Genomic DNA, 22982 nt, shown 5'->3' with positions numbered 1-22982 from the left:
ATACGAGTTTCAGTCTCAAAATCATCAGAGGTCAACTTTTCTGAAAATCACCTAGTATTATCAAATAATACCACAGATGAATCTGCTTGGAGGCTGAGGGCAGCAGCACTGGCAGTGTTTTTTGACCAGTAGCAATCATTGGAAGCTATGAGATTATGATTTTGATAATGATCTTTATTTATTGCTTTCCAATGTACTGTTCTTTCTCTTGGTGTTTTACACCCTGGACAAAGGCCTCACACTATGCCACACCTTTACTGTTTTCAGTAGTAGCTAACTGTTTAAGCAGTATAAAGGTTTTCTATTAGGTTTGATATTAGGTTTTTCACACACATAACGGACATGCGAACCAGGGTTCATAAAGGTGTCATGAAATGATGACTGCACTGGTACAATCAGAGGTTACCAGGCAGCATGCATTCAAGCTTAGAGCCAAATTATTATTATTATTAACCTTTATTTAACCAGGAAAAGTCCCATTGAGATTTAAAAACCTCTTTTTCAAGGGAGTCCTGGCCAAGAGGCGACAACATGTTGAAATTACAAAGTTAAATTACAAAGCATGACCCATTTCTAAGACTGAACATCTGCATAAATGAATGCGTATGAACGTGTGCTTGTGTGTGCGTGCGCACTGCATGAGTGCGTGCGCACTGCATGAGTGCGTGCGCACTGCATGAGTGCGTGCGCACTGCATGAGTGAGTGATATAAGGTGAGAGTGGATGAAACAAAGACATCTTGGTGGGTGGTTGAGCTGTAGAGTCATTTTCGGCGTAAATAAGGATGAGATGAAGAACATTACCCCACCGGTACCTCCTACTTCACATGAGTGCAGCCTAACCTATTGCCACGTGACCTCACTGCACGTACAAGCCGCAGCAGGGAGAATGCAGTCATCTCCACGGCTAAATGGCTGTCTGCCTCTGTGATGTGGAAAATAGAGGAATTCAGCATGAGGTGAATAATTGCTTGGTCCTGAGCGTGTGACGTGGAGTGTCAAGGTGGGGTGAGATGACAACGCATTTGCATGCATTACACCTGAGATGGAGCCCGAGGATGTCTTTGTGCCAAAAAGTATACTAGACAAAGCTCAGGACCTTTGTTTCATGATACCACAGCATGCAGTATCAGTATTGATCCAGTTTTGTTTCCCCATATTTAAAATTTTGATTTGCTCCAGTTACTAAAAAGGAAGAAAAAAAACATGATGTTTACTCGGATACATCCAAACTAACGTTTGGTATTCACCCATGTATGTCATTTCAGTTCTTGAAGTCAGCAGATATTAGACGTCTCTGAATTTTGGGTTGAGTTTTCAAAGATATTTCTTATTTTGTGGAGCAGCATATATATGTTCTTTATTTTATTTATCATAAAGCATCATGAATGAACCATTCAAGCTAAGATAAATATTCCCTTTAAAACATTTGCTCACATAGAAATAGTGAAAAGTTGACTGCTTGAAGTTGCTTGGGCATTACCGCAGGGCCAGCTTCAAAGCTTCACAGAGGCAAAAACCAAATGATGATAATAATATTAATAGGTAACATTTTATAATATGGGCCGTGACTAAGGGAGCAATTGCCCTGTAATTAAAATAAATTTAAGTACATTTTTATTGAAATTACAATGTAGTTATACTTTCATAATACAAATCTATTTGAATATGTTTATTTATATATCTACAAATACTTAAAGGTAAGCATACTAGAATAAGGAGTATTGAGTCAGGTTTTTACTGAAATAATTATACTGTAAGTAAACTGAAGTATATGTAAGTAATTTTACATAGTGCATAAGTAAATTTAAGTATTGCTTAACATCAGGTATTTTAAAGAAAAGGAGACAGATTATTCTGTAAGTAGGTACTTTGTTGTAAGTACTATCTAAGTAACTTTAAGTTGTGCATATGTAATGTATTTTACAGGAAAGAAGAAATAATTACATTGTAAGTTAATTTAATTAGTGTATAAGTACCATTAAATAATAACTATTGCTATAAATATCACTACTAATATTGGTATTAGTAAGCGTAACCCAGCGGTCTGATCCTGCAGTTTTAGAAGGTTAAATCCAAAGGATAAGTATTTTTGAATATAAATTTCTATAATATATACATGTTCTCTCAGTGTTCTCTCTGTTTACTTCGGCTTCCTCCCACAGTCCAAAGACATCCACGGAGTTAATTGGCAGAATAGAATGGCTTTACTATTAATATGAATAATGATCTATGGAAACCCAAAATACAATTCATTAATTCCTTCCTAATTCACTAAAATGTGCAGATGAGCCCTTTTGCAAATTAAATACCAGCTTAATGTGGTGAAAATCTTCTATATTAACCTCTGCAAACTGTTTTTTTTTTCTGTCACTACTGTAATCCCAAGTGCTAAAGCATTACCATCACTTGAATTATAGATGCACTGATGCATTGAGTTTCAAACCAAATCCCAATGTGTGTTTGTTTCATTGTTCCAACTAAAATATGATAAGCGCTTAACGACAGACAATTCAGATCTTGATTACAAACAAAATTTAATTAAATGTTCATTGGCCCAAGACTCACTGGTCCCCAGAATATGATAAGATTGAACTTTTACGTGCTTGACATATCTGTCAGACAAGCAGGAACGGCAACAAGTGATGAATGACGTAAATATCATAATGTGAGGCTTCTGGTGTGTCGACTTTGTGTTTAGCTGGGACTTCACACCTCTCTCAGGCTGTTGTATCCACCATAGGAGATCCATGCCTGTTAACCTGTGACTTCTTTATGCATCGTCACGGCGCCATTTGATGCTCACACTGTACAGGAAAGGTATTCCTCTGTGGTGCCTCAAGGCAGCCTCCGAGCCTTTGAAATTGCTTTTCAAACATTTTGTTTTTGGGCTTTGACAGGACATATCTCTACTATTCATAACTCGCACAGCATTCCAGCAGCCAGCCGAGACTTCTCTAAATGAAGTAAAAGGCCTCTGTGACATCCAGCATTTTTTCTTTTTTCCTGAAAAGCGTCTATCATTTCCCAGCTACTCCTGTCTTTTTGACTCTGAGACCTGGGCAGCTCTCAGAGGAGCGAAGTGGTGGAAAGGCAGGGTTGCAAACCGTCTAAGTAGACCTTATAATTTCTGAGTGGTCAGATCAGTTGGAGTTTTCAGATTTCTCCAGCTTCCCATCTATGAAACAGAACTCAGATTTTGTGTGTGTGCGTGTGTATATTTTGTATTTTTTAGGCACATGTAATATACACATAAACCCAACAAATTTTCAAATGATAACTTGAGGATAGTGGGTTAATGTACAGGTAATCCCAAGCCAAAAAATCAAAAATCTAGGCTAACTGAGTGGAATAAAATATCTCAAAGAGAAAAGAAATCTGATTTTGGTCTACTCCAACCCGTGTGCCACACAGTTGTCAGTCAAAGATGCTTCACTTGTGTTGAGAGACAGCTGTGAGGAGTGTCAAGCAGGAAATAAGCTGAGGAAGAAGGGGCTGATCAGTGTGTAGGAATATAAGAAGGGTGAGGTGGGATCGAAGCTGTTAGTCCTGTCATTTCTCAGTAGATTATAGCCTAAGGTCTCAAGCATGAGCTGAATGATGATGACTTATTATTCTATGTGCCCTACTAATGAGTGGCTCCCGGCGGAGCACCTCGCGGTGAAAACCATCCAGGGCATGCCAGGGGGATTATGGGGAGGGGATGAGGGGTAAAACCAGCATGCGCACTTAGACTTCTGATTTCATTTTGTGACTCTGGCGATTCTGTGTACAGCTGAACTATGCTGAGTCTAGGCTGACCCAGCTGGAAGGATGTCATTGCGAGAGGACCTGCAGTGCCAACGGTCTGGTCTACCGGGATAAGGAGCTGTGGGTAGAACCTGAGAACTGCAGGAACTGTGCATGCAAGGTGAGTGCCAACCTCATCCTCAAAGACTGAGACCTTGGCTTTTGGTTATCTACTTTCAATTATCACACCCTAAAAACCTCCTTATCAAACACTTTAATCTCACACTGGTGACACATAATAGTGCAGCAGCATCTTACGGTCCTTTTTCTCTCTTTAATGCAGTCTTTCCAGCCACCATACCTGCCACTTAGCTCTCTTAACTTGCCTTCCCATCAGACCTCCTATTCACCCAGCCCGAGCATCATCTCTCTCTGCCTCCTGCCCGCCTCCTAATAAGTGCCCCCTAATCAGCCTGACTGCCTGCACTCATACATAGGAGCCAGATTTTAAAATGCAGTGAATCAGGCCATCGCTGGCCTGGGAGAATTAGACTTGCTGCATCATTGCACATCAAGCACAGGGTGAAGTTTTGTCAGTCTGGTTTCCTCCCATGGACATGCCATTAACTGATAACCAGGGTGTCCCAGGGAATCATTTCAGATGACTCTTGAAATGAAGAGGCGATGGCAGAGAGCGAGGTATCAGTCTCAAAAATTAAGACAGTCCTTCAGAACCTCGACTGTCATCAGGCTACCCTCATTCAGTCTCTACTGTGTGAATAATCTGTTTTCAGATTACATGGCGTCATCGTTTGTTCATTATTCTTAAATAGCACAGCTGTCAGTTTAAGAGTAGTTCTAAATATAATGTTATGAATACCGGTAGTTTGAACACGTCGCGAAGAGCTCTTTAAACCTTAGCTAAGGTTAAAAAGGTGCTCTATAGGTGCAAATAAGGTGTAATCAACAACTTTCAACTACTGCAAACCTTAGTGGATAAAAACATGTATCACACTATATGTGTTACAGATTTAGTGGTAAAAAAAAAAAGTCCCCAACCCCCAAGCTAAAGATTTAAAATGACATAAATACTTAAGCAAATGTATCCTATATTGAGACACAGAAGGGAGGAGACATACATTCAAAGTGAATTTTACAGCAGTGCCATAGGCAAGACCCTTATGTTCACACCGAGCTTTGGATTTTTTCTTGTAATGTTTGTTTTTATTCATTTAAAACAAAAGAATATCGCCTGCTCTTACAGAACGGTGTGGTCGAGTGTCGCAGGATTTTCTGTCCTCTGGCAAACTGCTCAGAAGACTTGTTGCCTGTACATGTGGATGGAAATTGCTGCAAGACATGCAGACGTAAGTATAATGAGTAAGAACCAAGCCCGTGAACAGAAGTTAATTTTTCTGTTCATTTTGTAGTCACTATGACCCAAAATGAGTGACTACGACTCAGGAACAAAGTGTTTACAGAGGTCGAGAAAAAGAGCCATTTTTACATAGACATGTTAATTGGGTTCAAAATTAGGAAAAACTTGGCGTGATGCCCTGTATCTGCCACCTCGTTTAGGCTATAAGTGGCTGAGAAGTGCCTGATTTGCTTTGTTCATTTGTCACTTTTTGGAATGAGCTCTTCTTAGCTTGCTATCTTATGCTTTCGACACCATCTACACCATTACTTTTGAAGTGCCAAAGCAAGAGAAGATTTCTGGTGTTGCCTTTTTGCAGCAGTGTAACAATGTCACATTGTTCCTTTTCTTTGCTAGAGAGAGACAGCAATTGGCACAGCCACAAAATATAGCTTTTAGGTTAGATAAACTAGTGTTGTGTCTTAAAAAAATCCCCTTATTGACTCACTATTCACTGTAATGGATAGCTAAAGACTGACTCAGTAATAAGGGGCTAAATTTGAAAACCAATTGTTGCCTACTGGTCGCTTCAGTATCAGGCTGTGATGCGGATGCACTTGTAGCTATGGACTTTGTTAAGTTGCTTTTTCATGCTTTTTTGTTTTTTTACCAAAAGCTTTGGTGCTTGCTTCTAATAAGCAATTTTGTAGCCATGATTGAAAGCAGCAAGGATTGCTGCAGGTCTCTTTGAAAATATGATGTATTCACAGTGTTTACTTGGTCCAACCAACAACACAAACCTCGAAATTAGCAAAATCAGCTAAAGCAAAGCAGGAACTTTGTACATCTAAACCAGGGGTAGGGAACTCCAGGCCTCGAGAGCCGGTGTCCTGCAGGTTTTAGATATCACTCTGGGTCAACACACCTAAATCTCACCCTTATCTTCCCTGCTTCGCCTCTATGTTCTTGTCTTGTCTTGTGTGAATTTACTTTCCCTGGAACAGTCTCTCACTGTCGTTCTCTAAACCTAAAAGAGAATTATGGATTTGATCAACTGGTCTCTGAGTGCTATTGACACCCTTTTCTCAACGAGAAGTCGGGGCTCGGGAGAGCCTGAGTGCCCTGGAGGGACTTTCCCTGCCGGTTACATGATGGACGGGTGGCAGAACTGGAGGACCGTGTGCCTGGCGGGACTGTCGATCGAGGACGCTGAAGATATCTACCTATTCGGAACCATGATAACAGGGTTCATGCTGATCGGCGTTGGCTTAGCCCTGGTTTATCAGAGAAATAAGAAAGCGGAACCGGCTGTTCAAACCCCCACAAGGCTGCCCGCTGGATTCGAAGCGACGGGACGAGGTGCGACCTCTCACAACGAACGTAATATGGTCAACACCTTGGAGACGCTTACAGCTGCTGTGAAGGCTCAAAACAACACCATTGAGCGTATGAGGGGAAACATCAGAGAGAGGCCTGCTCAAAATGAGACCCTTGAGCGACAGTTGGAAAACATCGCGGAACGGATCACTGCAGTTGTGAGGTCTCAGAATCAAAAGACTGACAACACCACGGAACAGAAGTTTGATACCATCATGGGGAGGCTCGCAGCTCTTCAACGGGAGATCGAGAGACCAGCCTCAGAGTGCTAGAATTCGAGCTGCTCACAAAGGAGAAATCAACAATATTCAACATTTGGACACCACGGCCCCAGCTGCAGGCCCAAGGCTGGAGCCCACCAAAACAACTCCCTGATAACGACTGTGTGATGACTATTCTTCCCGCCCCATGAAGGACACCTGGATTGGCTGGAGGACTGTTTACTTAGCCTGACAGGCCGAAGGACACTGTCTCAGCTAAACTATGGACACGCACACACACACACTTACACTGATAAGCACTCACTCATCCCCCTCCCTTTCCAACGCCTTCGATGCTTGTGCCCTACCGGGGATGATAGCAGTCAACTGGACCAGCACAGATGCTGCAGGACCGGATGCGCTGTCTACGCCGGCTCTCTCTTACCCTTTACCCGCCCCTGTTGCTTGTCTCGTGTTTCTATGGTGTATTGATAGTCATGTGCTTTTGTGCTGAGGTGTTTTTTCTTTTATCAAACTGTTCTCCCACTAGCAGCTCAGTCTGAGTGGAGTTTTTTTTCTCCTCCTCTTACCTCATGTAGTGTATTTTCGTTGTTTTTTTCCTATCAGCCTACCTTCTGACATGTCTGCCCAATGTGATGTTTGTGTAAAGTTGGTCAGAAGGTTCCTTTGTGAGTGCGCATGCGCCATTAGCGTGCTGCCTGCTGTAACCCCTAATTTCCCTCGGGATGAATAAAGTATTCTGATTCTGATTCTGATAAATCAAATGATTAGTTCATTACCAGGCCTCTGGAGAAGTTCAAGACATGTTGAGCAGGTAATTAAGCCATTTAAATCAGCTGTGTTGGATCAAGGACACCTGCAGGACACCGGCTCTCAAGGCCTGGAGTTCCCTACCCCAGATCTAACCAGATAGATACAGTAGGTGCAACTTTTGTTTTTTTTAATGTGTTAGGCTGGGCTGTTGTTTCTGGGCAATGTTCTTCTGACACAGTGAAATCAGAGTAAGCTATGGGCCGAGAGCGAAGATCACAGTCATCTGATTTTTATGGAAGCTGAAATAGAATCACTGTAAAAAGCACACAGGGGTCTGCTTACTGCTCAGAGACAACTGTCTTCTTACTATACTGCAAAAACACTGAATCCCCAAAGTACAGACAGCCTTTGAATAATTTCAGCCTCCTCTGCTTCTCCCTCCATTCACTCCTTCCTCGTCTTCCTCCCCTGTGAACATCAGAGCTCTGGCACAAACGAATGATGGAGCGGCGCTCCGGAGCTGCGACTGAGTGCTCCACAGTCCTGCACCCCGGAGAGGAGAAAAAGCAGGACTTCATATCATATGCTTCACTTTCTATTTCTGCTTTATCACCAGAGGAATATGCAGAAGAGACTTCCTCTGTTGTATTCTTAATGCGCTGTTACAGTTCCTTTCCGCTTGTGCACACTAGCCAAGAACAACTTTGTTTCAGATGGAATTAACTATGCAAAACTTCAGCCTGGAAACTTTTTTTTTTGTAGGCAACCTCCAGTTCTCAGTGTTAGCTGAAGAATTTATTCAATTTCTGGTATTTCATAGTTTTTGTGCTTACCCAAACAAAGTGATATAGAAATTGTCTTGTCTTGTTGTTCATTTATTTATTTTTTTTGCCTGCAGCAAAATGTACCTACATGGAACAGACATTTTCTGAGGGACAGCGGTTTTTGTCCAGGAGCTGCCGGGAATGCAAGGTAACTCGTCTTTTATGTTTCCATCCTCTCCCCAGCGTTTAGTCTTTATCGTGCAACCACCAGACAACGCCTCTTTGGAACTTGAACATGCAGTGCTCATGTGTGCGGTGGACTGCTCGGTGTGTTATTCAATTAACCAGCAGGCCTTATTAGTTTTCCCACCCTCCTGCAATCTGTTCAATCTGCCTTTTTTTTCCCCCACCGCTCTAATGGCGAGATAGCCAGGTAATTAGAATAACTTATGAACACGGCAACACAAAGGCCTGATTTGAATCAGAGCTTCATCATTGCGTAGATTATAATTGAACTCATTATTCCAGTTCAGCATAGAACAGAGGTGGGCTTTCTCCACTGAGAAGCCATTTATCTTTAAAGGCACTATTTTAAGGAGAAAATTAGCGTTTTATGCATATAATTGCTTACAAAGACCCAGACATCTGGATTCCTGGACTCTTTATTAGCCCTTAGAGACCCTGAAACATCATTAAACAACAAATGTTTGTTTCAAGCAATTACAATCATATTTACTCCTGGACGTAAGATCTGCTAAAAGTCCAATTTGGGCATATTATATTTAAAGGGGGGTTAAAAATGTGTTGTTTTTTTAGCCCTCTTGGCACAAAGACAGCCTGATAGTTTTAATGTGTGTAAGTCAATATGTGCATTTTTTTTTTTCTTTTGTGGTGACATGTCAGATTTAGCATTGATCTGATCTGATCCTTCTTCAGATTTTTGCTCTGGCCTCTCACCCTGGGAGGGGGAGAATGGGGGAAAAGCAATGACATATCTGTATGTGTGTCATACAACATGAGGCAGAAACACAAAAAGAAAGAGAAAAGAAGGAAAGAGAGGACCACTCTAGGCCAAATTATGAAGTATTAAGATGCGTGACATTAGTCATTCTGCTCGGCAGCTTCAAACCATTAGTGTTCATTTAAAACTCTGTTAGTGCGTTCACATGTTTAAGTCCACTGACTACAAATCCTGTGTGTTTGATCACTTGCCAAAAGCATGTCATCACTTTTTACTTTGATTAACGACCTCTGAGCCAGCCACTGCTTTCAACTGAAAGCTAGGTCACCTCTAGGGGTGATTAACTCTTAGGGACTCTAAATAAAATTGTCACTGACAAAAACAGAGAATTTCCATTTCTTTAGTATTCACTGATCCAGCATACAGCAGAAGCCTTTAACTTGAAAATCACACGTTCAACATAAGTAACTTTTTTTTAATCTCTTTATATTACTTCTGGCTTATTTCAGTACTGATCATTTTAGTTTACCTCAACTTTATTTTATTTATTTTTTTTTTTTACACAATTTAAATCCAAAACATCAGCTTTCAGGATCCGAGTTACTTGCCCTACACAACCTGTCACTCCTCCAGCCTCTACAGTCTTATAAACGGTGTGTCTGGAAAGTATTCCCAGTCTACATTTTGTGTTTTTGTTATTTTATTCCAAAATGTATTAAATACATTTTTAAAAATTCTTTTTTCACCTCAAAATTCTACACATAATACCGCACAATGACAAGGTGAAACAACTGAATAAAATAATGGCGATAATAAAACATGTACACACAAAATTGAGCTCAGGTGCATCCTGTTTCCACTGATCATCTGTTAGATGTTTCTGCACGTGACTGGAGTCCAGCTGCACTCAAAAAAATGAAATTGGGTGGTTATTAAATTTACAAAATTCAAACTAGTACAATCTAGTAAGAGTGGTTAGTTGCCTGGATTCACAAAATTCACAAGATCACACAAGAGTTCAAACCACAGGAAAATCACTGGGGTTAGAAGAGAAAGATAACCCTAAACACACTACGTATATGCCTTATTGTGGTTTAACCTGTAAAGGACAAAAACGTACAGAAAATTCTATATAAAGCCTTGTAATCATAGTTTCCCTATTTTTTTGAAGTCTAGATTGACAGCTCGGTGGCACAGGGTTAGCACTGTTACCTCGCAGCAAGAAGGTCTTGGGTTCAAATGGTGAATTCAGTTGACTGAGGATTTGAGGATTGTATTGAGGTACAGATCTGGGGCACGGTACAGAAACATTTCTGCAGCATTGTAAGTCCCAATGAGCAGAGCGGCCTCTGTCATCTCTAAATGGAAGAAGTTTGGAACCACCAGGACTCTTCCTAGAGCTTGCAGTCAAGCTAATCCGATTGATTAGGGTAGAAGGGCCTTACTCAGGGAGGCGACCAAGAACCTGATGGTCACTTTGACAGAGCTCCAGCTTTGCTCTTGGAAAAGAGCACCTTCCAGAAGGACAACTATTTCGGCAGCACTCCACCAGCTTGGCCTGTATGGTAGAGCGGGCAAACCCATACAGTGAAGCATGTTGGTGGCAGGATTATGCTGTGGAGATGTTTTTTGGGATGCAGGAACTTGGAGTCTAGTCAGGGTCGAGGGTAAGATGAATGCAGCAATGTAAAGATATATCCTTGATGTTCATCCTTGGTGCTCCAGAGCACTCTAGACCTCGGACTGGGGCGAAGGTTCATCTTCCAACAAAACAACAACCCCAAACACACAGCCGACATAATAAAGGAGGTTCTTCAGGACCACTCTGTGAATGTCCTTGAGTGATCGAGCCAGAACCCAGACTTCAAAATGATTGAACATCTTTGGAGAGATCTGAAAATGGCTTAAAATTATTCTCCATCCAACCTGAAGGAGGCTGAGAAGTTCTGCAAAGAAAAATTTGAGAAAATACCAAAAATATATGTGCAAAGCTTGTAGCATCATACACAAAATTATTTCAGGCTGTATTCCTGCCAAAGGTGCTTCAACAAAGTATTGAGTAAATACTGTGAAGACTAATACTGACTGATGAATTATACTGCACTGTGCACAGGCTTGGTGTTGCTGAGCTCATCATAGCTGTCGATGGCACCAAACAATGCCAGTATTCAAAGAATTGATTTGACAACCATTAACATATAGTTGCATGTTAAAAATAATAGAGTAAAAAGTGCTTTTCAAAAATAAAGTACGTGGTTTTAAGGTTTTCGGCATTTATTGGTATTTTCTGAGATTTTGCAGATTGGGCGAACAGACTAAGCTTAAGCCAAACTGGTAATTTTATTAATTAGTGATGAATATATTCATTTATTTGACAGATGGCAACACTGTAACAGTTAGATATGTAATCGTTTTATGAAGCTAGCTAAAATATTACCATATATATATTTATTTCCACCCTGGTCACACACAGAGCAACATTATAATTAATTTTCAAGTTTTAAAGTCTAATATTCATTTTATTTCCATGGTTCCTTTGGCTCCTTCAGAGACAAATGATCTATTTGGCTCATTTAGGCTTTTCCTCATTCAAATGTTTTTATGTGTCTACTGTTTGAGTCAGTAGTGCAGAAATAGTGCAGCTTTAATAAATTAAAAATTAACTGAAATACAGAATACATTTTTAGAAAAAAAGCACGATCAGATGGAGAGACAGAGGTTCACCAAGAAACTGGGCTATTTACAGATGACATGAGAAAGCAGTTAAAATGGTTCCTACTTCCTACAAAGGGACGACATTGAGGAAAGACGTGAAATATTAATATATATAATTTACTCAATACCCAGTATGGCCTTTCAAAAACAGCTGATTTAAGTGTTTAAAGTCAGGAAATGGGACTGATAAGAAAAAAATTGGTTGAAGAAGCAGTCCTGTGGATGAGAGGTTGCAGTTTTAAATATTATAAGAGATCAGATTGTATAACTGGTGGAAAACTGATTCTCTCTTAATGCATAGCCCTTCACACATCTGACCCCATCTCTGAAATCACGATGTCTTGCCTGTGTCCTGTCCTTCCAGAATGGCCTGATGGTGAAAGTCACAGAGACCTGTCCAGATCTAAACTGCACCCTCAGTGAACAGATCTTACCAGATGGCAGATGCTGCAATGTTTGCAGAGGTACATGTTTCTTTCCACTTCCCACTGCACTTTTCTCAGTTGTATGGATTACTTTTTTTTTCTTCTTCTTCTTTCTTTTTTTTGCATGTACACACACCGGTACTGTGTCGCTGTGAGGAGTAAACACAGCCATCTTCCCAATGCTGATTCAGGCTGTGCCTCTGCAATAATTTAGTCTCTCTCCCTTGTCATCCACTGTGAATGCTTTTTGGCCCGTGTACCTTTCAGAGCAGATTGGTCTTTCTGCCATAGAGCACCTGCTATGCCTATTTACCTGAACCCCATTGCTTTGGCAGGGAAATGCTACGGGGTAAATAGCCACTGGTAATTCAGTAAATACATTGAATAAACAAACTACAGGAGGCTGCCATCTATAGAGACATAATGAAAGAATCCCTGGGGCAGGTTCTGAGTGAAGGAAATTGCGCTCTTGTTTAGGTAAGCTAGCATTTCTTAGACTCACTGTATTCACACAGGACGGGGATGAAATGGAAAGGAAAATACATGTTTGGGAATAGGAAAGAGAGGGAGACGAAAAGATAAATGAGTATAGCATAAGACAGCAAAAAGCAGAAAGGTAAGGGAAGGTAAAATGAAGTCTTAGACTTGCTGTGATGAAGAGAAGGAAGGGGGCAGATGGGAGGTAAATAAGGTAAAACGCACATGCCAGCAAAAGAAAGGAAAAGAGATGACGACTACAAACTGATATACTGACAATACTGAGAGTGTTAGGTAAAGAGTAAAGAGAAAGCAGGAGAGGAACTTAAGAGTAAAGGAAGGAAAGGACTTGAACTCCTTTTGTTGGAAAGTAAGAGAAAAGAGTAAGGAGAGAAAAGACAGCTATGCATTATAAAGGGAAATATAGCTGAGGAAGGAAGAACAGAAAAGTAGATTTAATACAGTAAGGAGCAGCAATTAAAGATTAAAGTCTCAGTGCCTCTTCTCTCCAAACCTTTTCTTACCTCTCCGACACACACACACACACACACACACACACGCACACACACACACACACACACACACACACACACACACACACACACACACACACACACACACACACACACTTGCTAAAAAGCCAAGTCGGTCATTATTCATTATCATTGTTTCCAAATCATCTCCAGGCCTCTTTTTGCCGCGTCGTGACTTGGTCCTTTACCACCACTCTGAGATGTAATTGTACCTCGCTGTTAAAGTCCTCGGAGTCACGCTGGCTTTGTTAAATTGGTAATTACACAATTGTCACACAGTCTTCATACCAGGTAGAATTTCACCGGGGAAAGAAAACAAAGAATTGCACAGTGTGAGGGGCTCGTGCAAGTGTGCAGTGCAGTGCAAATCAAAATCCAGCAACAACTCCCCTTTTACATAAACACACTATCACAGTTGGTCTCTCTGTAGCATGTACACATGATCCTGTGAGGACTCGCTGCAGATGATTTAAGGACTGAGAGGGAGAATAATGCAGGCACAAGTCTTTCTTCGGTAATAGCTCCCCAGGCTCCCTGCCTCGCAGGGCTTTTATGTGCAGCCAGTCTGTCACTCATTACAGGACATGATGGGCTATATCAACTCGTACCTACTGAGCAGGAGACAATCATCTATGTCTGTCTGTCTTTTTGTCTGTCTGTCTCTCTGTCGGGTCACATTTTTGTGCATGTGCATGAGTCTCACTCTGGCTTGGTTCAGATCACAGAGCACAGATGAATGATAGATGTAGCTGTTCTCTATCTAGGTAGGCAGAAATGATCACACACAGGCAGGAGACCAGAGTTTGAAGTTATCATCTAACTAGCTACAACTAGGTACTTGTTAATTATTGCCAAAGGGGAAAAAAAAACATCAATATCATCAGTGCAATTAACCTCACAGCAAGCCCTGTTATTTGTCAGATAATCACATCAACACTCCAAACAGCACCAGCACCACAAAAGGACAGTCAAGAGGTCCAGCTCAGCTACTCCAGTTAGCTGAGGTAATGTCTAGCAGGCAGCTAGTGGCTCCAGCCACCTGTGCCAGCATCTACTTGTAACCAAGAGGCCCCTTTATCATGCAGGACTTCAATATTTAAATGGGTGACTTACATAGAAATTCACCTGTTACCATGACCAGAACCTTTTTCTTCTTTTGTACTAGGCATAAACATGTTTATTCCTCCTAGCAAGTTGGGCACTTTGATGTGTACCCAGTGGAGATTAACTGGCTTTTGTAGATAGTCTCAAGTGGCCATTTGAGGAACTGGCACTTCATCGTTTGGCTTCATTTTTCAGCCCTGGCAGAAGAGTTAGGGAGGGAGGGAGAAGAGTTAAACTACTGGGCACAATTTCCTCTAGGACTGAAACACAGCTGGTCATTGGGGAAGTCAGCAATTGGAAGTTTTCACTCATTGCTACTCTTCTGTAAACACGGCTGTAATTATTCCATGTTGCCTTGAGATAGCATCTTAGCTGCACACACAGAATACACTCTACAGTATTTTAATTACATGGCAAAGCTTGTTATACTGCAGTTTTGTGTATGTGTGTGTAGTTGTGTTTTGAATTTTGAAAGTTGTCCATTCTGTATAACTGACGCAGTGCTCCACCTGTTGCGTTAGTTGTGGTTTTTCAGAAATTGAAATTTCATTAAAAGGATGTCTTCAAATACTGTAAGAGCACCGTGGCTCACTCAGCCGAGTGAATTGATGACTTGGAGATCTTCCTACATCAGCAGAGTGTGTGTGTGTGTGTGTCTGCATTTGCATGTTTTGTCTCGTTAGCACGTGCACTTTTACATGAGAACTTTCATTAATACACCAGATTTATTCAAAGTTGTAAACTCACCGTACACTTCAGGCACCCTGTTATCCACAGTGTTGTAGGTGACAGGAACAAGGTTGCTCCTTTGTGCATTTATCTGCTTTTATCTTTGTGTTACGGGCATGCATGTGTGTGTGTTTGTGTGTCTGTACACAACTTTTTATAGCCTTGAGTGAGCAGATTTCAAAGGTTTCCTTTGCTCTTTTCTTTTAGGTTATGACTTCTGCGCAGAGGGACTCATTTGTGGGGAAAACTCAGAGTGTAAAAACAGGAATACTAAAGCAGAGTGTGAATGCAAGAGTGGCTATGCCTCCATCCACGGGGATTCTACTTACTGTGAAGGTAGGACCATATTTTTCCCCAGCTCAGGTGAGCTAGGGCCAGCGTGGCTGTCTCATAATGTCTATTAGCACAGGATGTTAAAAGCAGAATGGGTGGCAGCGCGTTGAAGCGTCAAATTCATTGTTCTGTTTTAGGAGGGTGTTTATGAAGGCCGTTGGCTGCAGACTGAGATTTGTTATGAGCTCTGGGTATGACATGATGATGACTGGCTGTAAAGAGAACAAGGATTGTTCGGTTAAAGAGCAGCTATGAACCAGGCTCGGGACTTTGATTATGCTATTGGGGCTGTTGTTAAAATAGATTTTCTTTTTAAACTTATAAGCAATTTGCTTCTTTCATAGGAGTTTGACAATAGAGCTCTGGCACTCCTGTTTTGAGCTTATTGTGATACAGTCAGTATGATTAGAGGGTGGCAATAACAAACACAATAAGATAGCCATGTGCCAACAGTGGTGGAATATGTACTTACAGGAAGTTTTGACACAGCCTTTCAGGATAGTTTCAAGCTTTTGCTAAAACCAAACTTTTTTGGTAAACTTAGCTTGCTGTTGGAAGGATTTTTCCGCCTTACGCTGCATGCTGGGCTTTCCCTGTGAATCACGGCATCCGAGTCTGGAGCCATTGCTTCGCTCATTTTCAGGGGTTTCCAGCCCGTCTGGAAAAAGTCGGTCATCGGGGCGCTTCCACCGCGTGGGTTTTTTCGGTGGAGCAAAAGGCTCAATCTGTGGGTGCTGGAGGCCCAGATTACTTGCGATGGCACTAATGGCCTTATTTGACTGAGAGGCTCGGGAGCGTCAATCTGTGGATTGAAGGATTTGCTCAGCGCTCGGTGAAGTTGTCATTGGGTCGCCGCCACAACAGACTAAATCCACTAAATGTGCTGAGAGCTGTGTAGCCACAAGCCCTCCAGTCTGTCTGCTTTTGTTTGATCTGCATGGTAAAGAGGTTTACCCAGAGCACCACTCAGTCCACAAACCGTCCCACACCGTATGAGGAAAGGCTGGGAAACACTGATTGTTAGATCAACTATGTAAATCGTGGAGCCGTGGCTCTTGGCATTATCCCTGCGATACCCTGAAGGCATCGCAAATTTCTGTTGTTGCTGGATTAACGGGGATCCAGACGTACATCACGGTAATATTTGATTTGGCTTCAATATCACCTCCCAACTTAAACTGGCTTAGATTTACGCCTTTTCCGAGCAGACTGGAGTAATTGAATCTTTATATGTGGGTTATAATCAAAGCACAACAGTGTGATGGTGTGTCCTCACATCCTAATGATTGTTTTATAGAGCATATTAATTTCTCCACTTATATTTTATAAACATGAGATTGTGTCTAGCTGTGGCACTGAGCTGTTATTAAATGTGACCGTTACGTCCTCATAAATGATTTAATGTGCCACTGAATAAGTGAAGATGAGATTATTTACTTGCAAACAGAGGGCTGTTTGAGCAAGGATGAGAGGATTTAAGCAGAGCTGCTTTTCAGCCTTCTGGCTTGCATTCAGTCGCCTATCGTGTCCTTTTTTTTTTTTTTAGCTGAAATTGTTGATATTTGGCTCACAACTTTGGATAAACTCTGACTGACTCAGTAAATATTTTGGAGACTTTTACAGGACTTTTTTTTTTTTTTTTAACTTGTGTGACTTTTTTCAAATGTTTTCATTTTTATGGTGCACATAAAGGTCAATGAAGTGACCGTCCATGGTTCCTCGATCGTTTAGGGCAGGGGTGTCGAAACTCCAGGCTTTGATGGCCGGTGTACTGCAGGTTTTAGAACACACCTGAATCAGATGATGAGTTCATTACCAGGCCTCTGGAGAACTTAAAGACATGTTGAGGAGGTCATTTAGCCATTTAAATCAGCTGTGTTGGATCAAGGACACATCTAAAACCTGCAGGACACCAGCTCTCGAGGCCTGGAGTTCAACACCTGTGGTTTTAGTTGTTTTTAGACACTTTTCCATAAAGTGTCTAAAAACAACTAAAAACAGTATACATTTAAAAGTCACCATCCAGTGAAAATAACAGTGTCAACAACAGTGTAATGTAGAGCTACTGAAAATAAATGTAGTGATATAGAAGATTTAAATTTATAACAAGACACAAAAAATAGCATTCTATGAATAATAACTACTGATGAGACTTCATGTTTATTTCTTATATGCATTTCAATCAAAAGTAAATAAATTAAAAGTACTGGATTACTAAATTAATTTTAGCACTAGGAATTGCAGTCAAAATAAACACCAGCAGATGCAAATTAAGTATTAATTAGGTTGTAAAACAAACAAAACATCATATTTCACTATTTCTATAAATGGGATCAATTTCTCACTGCATCACTGATATACAAAGGTGTGGCAACATCCAGTACCCTATTTATCACTGCTCTACATTTACAATAGGGTTCTTTAAACACAAGGCTCAGTAGGTGCATCTGGTGCATGCCTAAAAATGAATTTATTATCCCTTGCGCTTTAGGAGAGTAGGGCGTATGATCAAATGTCTAGAAGTCAACACAATCGCCACCTTTCACACAGACCGTTCTCATTCCCAACGTGTATCATACCGACAATTTGTCATGTCCCGAGGCATCTCATAGTCACGCGAAAGGTAACCTTCCGTATCCCTATGACATGCGCCGAATTGTGGATGGAATTCAATAGAATGACGTGCCCAGCAGTAATTCCAGCCCTAATCCTGACCTTAATCCTAACTCTAACATTAACCTTATCCCTAACCTTGACCACAACCTTAACCATATTAGATAGTGTTTTCCAAAGCGATTCATGATGAGAAAGTAAAATAAATGTACATGTCTAGATTCATTCCAAACGGTTCTCTTTTTTCCGAACGCGTAACATACCAACGATTTGTCACGTAGCGTTGGTATGTTACGTTTTGGGATCAGAACGTGTTGCTTTCACAACACTTTTGAACTATGTGCTGTATGGGTTTAATCAACCTACCCCAGTTAGTTTTGATGTTATGACCACAAGTGTTGGAGTAGGAAGGGGTGAAAAACCCAATTTCCCAGATTTAGGAATAACACTGAAATTTGACATGCTCCAGACCATTACTGATTGGTTAGAATAGGTAATGTCACCGACTATCACAAAACCTGATGTTTGCTGATTGGCTGTGGCAAAGGCAAAGCACTCCTCTTTTTGTCTTAGCATTCAATGAAAGGCTATTGTTTGAATCTCTAATTGTGAAGATGAGTTTTTGAGTTTCAACGCAATTCTCATCCATTTCTGGGCAATGCAAGAATCCGGTTTAAAGCTGCTTTTTGAGGTCAGCAAGTTAGCTGCTGCTTTCTTCTGAGAAAGAAAAAAAAAAGTTAGATCTGAACTGAGAAGGGGCAGTTCACAAAAAAAAAAAAAGAATAAATTAAGTTCTGTCCTGAGAAGAAAGGGGGATCTCTTTGAATGAAAATGCTTTTTTCAGGCATAGAAGTCAAAGAAGTTGGAGCATATTTTGTGTGTCTCCTTAAGCATGTGTGACACAGACCTGATTTCTAAACCCAGCGAGAATCTAAGCAAAAACAGGAAGGCACCTACTTGGCACATTATGAACATATGTAGAAATGCAAACATGGGCACACCCTGATGATGGTCTGTCCCTGTGTGGCTGTTTATTTTAAAATGTATTACTGCATTCGAAATGATATCTTTCTGCATTAAAGATCCAGGACTACTTGAAAATGTTGCCCTGGGTCTGCTCATTGTTATCTTAAAAACCCTTTACGTTTTCCTTCATTACCTCCATCATCAAGCTCTGACCAGTATGACAACATTACACACGACACCGCTGTTCTCCAGTTTTTGTTTTTATTTTAACCAGAATTGCTCAAAGCATTGTTGCTTTCTGACCTTACAGTATATTTACTGTGTTCGTCTTTATTTTCTGTTGTATACATAATGTTAAAATAGTAGAGTCTCATAGTAAACATTACCAAACCTTCCGATAATGAGTTCAGCATACACTCAAACAACTGATTCTTTGCCATCTTAAATATGAAGCAAGAATTTGGAGTAAACTGAAAAAATATAAAATCAAAGATTTTTATATTTAAATAATGAATCATTAAGCAAATCAAGTATATTTCATTTGACCAGATTCCATGAAGTTTAATGCTTCACATTTTACTCATGTAGCGAAATACATGGAACATTTACATGTAATCAGATGACTTACAGAAAGCCTTTAGGACATTCTTTGACTATATGTACAAGTAATCCCTGTAGAGGCAAAAGCACATGTTTTTTCTCTTCTTGGCTCTGCATGTCATTAAGAGTGGATCGTTATAGAACAGAAGCCCCACCCACCTGCTGCTGCAGCCATCTGTTTAACAGGTGGAGGGCAGGTAAAACAGCTTGTAACAAACACTGGATGCACCGAAGGCCAAGGTCCAGTGTAAATAAACAGGATTTAAAACTGTAAAAATGTGCAAAAATATGAATACTCTATATATAGGAGATATATATATATTCATGAAACTCATTCATCATCATTCATCATGTGTGATTCAGTGGGAACACCATGCTGGAAAACAGCAAAGTAACCTGACAACAAAACAAATGACTAAAATTAAAACAAATAAAAGAAACAATGTTGAAATGATGATGAGTGACATCTCTTTTGATAAGGCCAATTTTAAGGTCACCTCAGTGTCCAGTGGCCACCTAAAACAACCAGAATTTATAGAGCTGATCTTGGAAAAGCAAAATGTGTTTGGCACAAGTATGCATTCATATCATAAATGTGACTGCAAAAGCTATGAGACAGGACAGGAGTTACACAAAAAATTAATAAGAAATAAACTGGTAAGCTGGCTAGAGGCACTGTTGCTGTTTGACACTGGCTTCATGATTGTTACATGTGGCTTAATTTAATTGATTTATCTTAAAACTCAGAAATGTGTGACATAAGCCAATGAAAAATAGGAAAATAAAGAGCACTGAGGATTCCCTCTTCCTGTGTAACAACATATGTATCTCCTAGCTTTGCATCTAAGTCCATTATTATGACTGAAATTTCCATTTGCTGGTCCAAATGTGGCAATATGCGAACAGGTTTTTATGTAACGCTTTTCTACCCGAGCACTGAAAGTGCTTTACACAGCATGTCTCATTCACATACATTCAGTCAGAAGTGAGATGTTATTTGCGAGGGTATAGTCAGATAAATTCAATCTGATGCTTAAATGCTAATTGCATTTATAAGAAATGCTAACTACGACTTACGTTTTGCGTTACACATGCTTTGTTAGCTGCTTGGTGTGTCACACCATATGATGCCCCTCCATTCAGCGCACTGCGTGTTTTAACGTTTGTGCTAATGGGCTTATCAAAGGCTTATTATCCTCATCAGCTCTTGTTTACGCTGTCAGTGATATTCTTACAGTCCCAGTAGATCTACTGTATCCTTGCTCGGCTCCAGAGGATACAAATATTAACGCCGCCGCTGCCGTTGTTTTGCTGACAGCTTGTTAATCACAGCCTAAAAAATCTCCTGTGTTGTTGACACACTTTGGCTTGAATCCGCTCTAAATAAAGCAGACATGCTGATGTGGAAATGCAGTTGCATCATCGAAGGACAAACAATTTGATTCCCCATTCTCCTGGCTGAGTGCTGCAGGGACCCTCCTCCCAAATGGCCTGTTGTTACCCCAGGAGTCTGCTCTGTATGTGTGGTAGAAGAAATCCCAGCATGCGTCCAATACTGAACCAAAGTGCATCCTAGATAGTGGATATATTTCTTTCATTTTTTTTTACAGCCTCTCAAGTGCCCTTTCTGTGCACTTCTTTCCTCTTTCATGTTTCAAATTAAAGGCGCTATCGCCACGCTGCGTCCTTGGAAATGTTTATGGGTGAGCACATCAGGGAAAAGTCAGAGCAGTTAGCAAGACGCTCGATTGAAGTTGAGGATTTTCACATATGCGGAGCTGGAGCTTATTTCCATAGAAATGGTCTCAGGAGGTTGTTGTAGAGAATTCTCCTGCTGTCAAGAGCCCTCGTGGGTCACTCTGCCCACATTAATGGCAGCATTAGCTCCTGCTGTGCCCTGTAACTCTTCTCTGGCTCTTATGTGCAACTCAAACACCGACTCGCCCCTTGCTTTACACAGAAAGGTGGATTTGTTCCACCACCTCATCAGCTGGGCGTTTGTGGTCAGAGTTCAGTTGCTAAGTTCAGCTTAGGGTAATTAACAAGCGCTCGATCGAGCTTTTTAAGGCTTTTTAAGGCTTTTTAAGGCTATTAGTCACTGGCTCGCTTATTTTGTTTTTCTTTAGTGTTTTATTTGGTGCAGGTTTTTTTTTCTTCCTGCTGTGGGTAATAAGATTAGCGTGGGGCAGACACATCAAACCTAACAGGGCTATTTCTGTTTGTTCTGCTTGCTTTCATTTAGCACTGGAACAGCCAAACTCCCCGGGCTCACCGACTTGCTCTCTGATGTGTCCCCTAAGCTAACAGGCTCCTGGGAGCTATTTTTTATGATGTCCCCGATCTCCAGTCAATCTCCACTGACACCACAGCACATTTCTCTCTTCATCTTTTCCTTTGCTTTATCTCTCACCTCTTAGCTCTTACTGATAATATGGTGTGACTTTGGTGCTAATAGCGTCACAGTTAGTGCCACCGGAGTTGCTGCAACCATTTCGGCTGATGCGTTGCCATATTTCTTGACAGATTCTGGCTGGTATAAAAAGGCGATAAATCAGCCTAAGTGTTAGTATTACCCATTTCATGCATCATGAAGAACTTTATTATAAAAAGAGGCAATCTTTTGATAAAGAGCACGGGGGGGGGGAGGCCTCACTGCACATATGAAAAGAAAATCTGTGTCATTCTTATGGTAATGGTATTGCTGGGATAATATTGATTCGTCATCTTAGGTGATGACTCATTTCAAATGAGGCTAAACATCACTGCTACCAGTGAATGTAGCTGATCTGCCTGAGATTAATCTTTTTTAAGAAAATTCCACCATGTGAAATGTTTTTGCTTAGATTTGAAGATCGTGAAATTAAATCTACCTTTTCCTGTTTAACAAAATGAAACAGAAAGTAGGTGTTATTTGCCCCTGTGTCACAATCTCTGAAAGAAGAAGGTATCCAGATTAGCCCTTTAAAGCTTGAACTATGGAATAATAGCCAGAAATAATTGCCTTTTTCGCTCACAGCTACAACTTTTTGAGTTTTCTGTGAATAGATTTTTGCCCGTATACCTGTGAAACCTTGAAATAAATCGAGAATGTGAAGAGAATCACATATTTACACACACACAGTGTTGCACTCTTACTAATACACTGTGGACCCTGCAGTGGATCACTGCCTTAGAGATCATTTCCTTTGTAGCAATAATTCATGTGAGAATAGTTCATGGTGACTTTTAGCATTCTCGCTGTTGGGGCCACAATTCATCGTCTCGCCTCTGGTTTTTGATGCGGTGGCCGAAGTCTAAAGAAATGTGGTTTGAACATAGCATGGCCT

General features: G+C 40.8%; 1 protein-coding gene across 1 annotated transcript in view; it reads left to right on the top strand.

Annotated features, from left to right (window-relative positions):
* LOC101466791 (protein kinase C-binding protein NELL1) overlaps positions 1-22982 on the top strand; it is a 305527-nt gene that overhangs the window by 111128 nt on the left and 171417 nt on the right. The window contains exons 8-12 of the mRNA XM_004571054.3: positions 3775-3909; positions 4993-5095; positions 8335-8408; positions 12241-12340; positions 15352-15480. Of these exons, the coding sequence (XP_004571111.1) occupies positions 3775-3909; positions 4993-5095; positions 8335-8408; positions 12241-12340; positions 15352-15480 (541 nt within the window). The remainder of the gene's footprint in view (positions 1-3774; positions 3910-4992; positions 5096-8334; positions 8409-12240; positions 12341-15351; positions 15481-22982) is intronic.

The sequence above is a fragment of the Maylandia zebra genome, linkage group LG1 (genome assembly GCF_041146795.1).
Source record: "Maylandia zebra isolate NMK-2024a linkage group LG1, Mzebra_GT3a, whole genome shotgun sequence".
Classification (NCBI taxonomy): Eukaryota; Metazoa; Chordata; class Actinopteri; order Cichliformes; family Cichlidae; genus Maylandia; species Maylandia zebra.
This window is presented reverse-complemented; position numbering and strand designations above follow the sequence as displayed.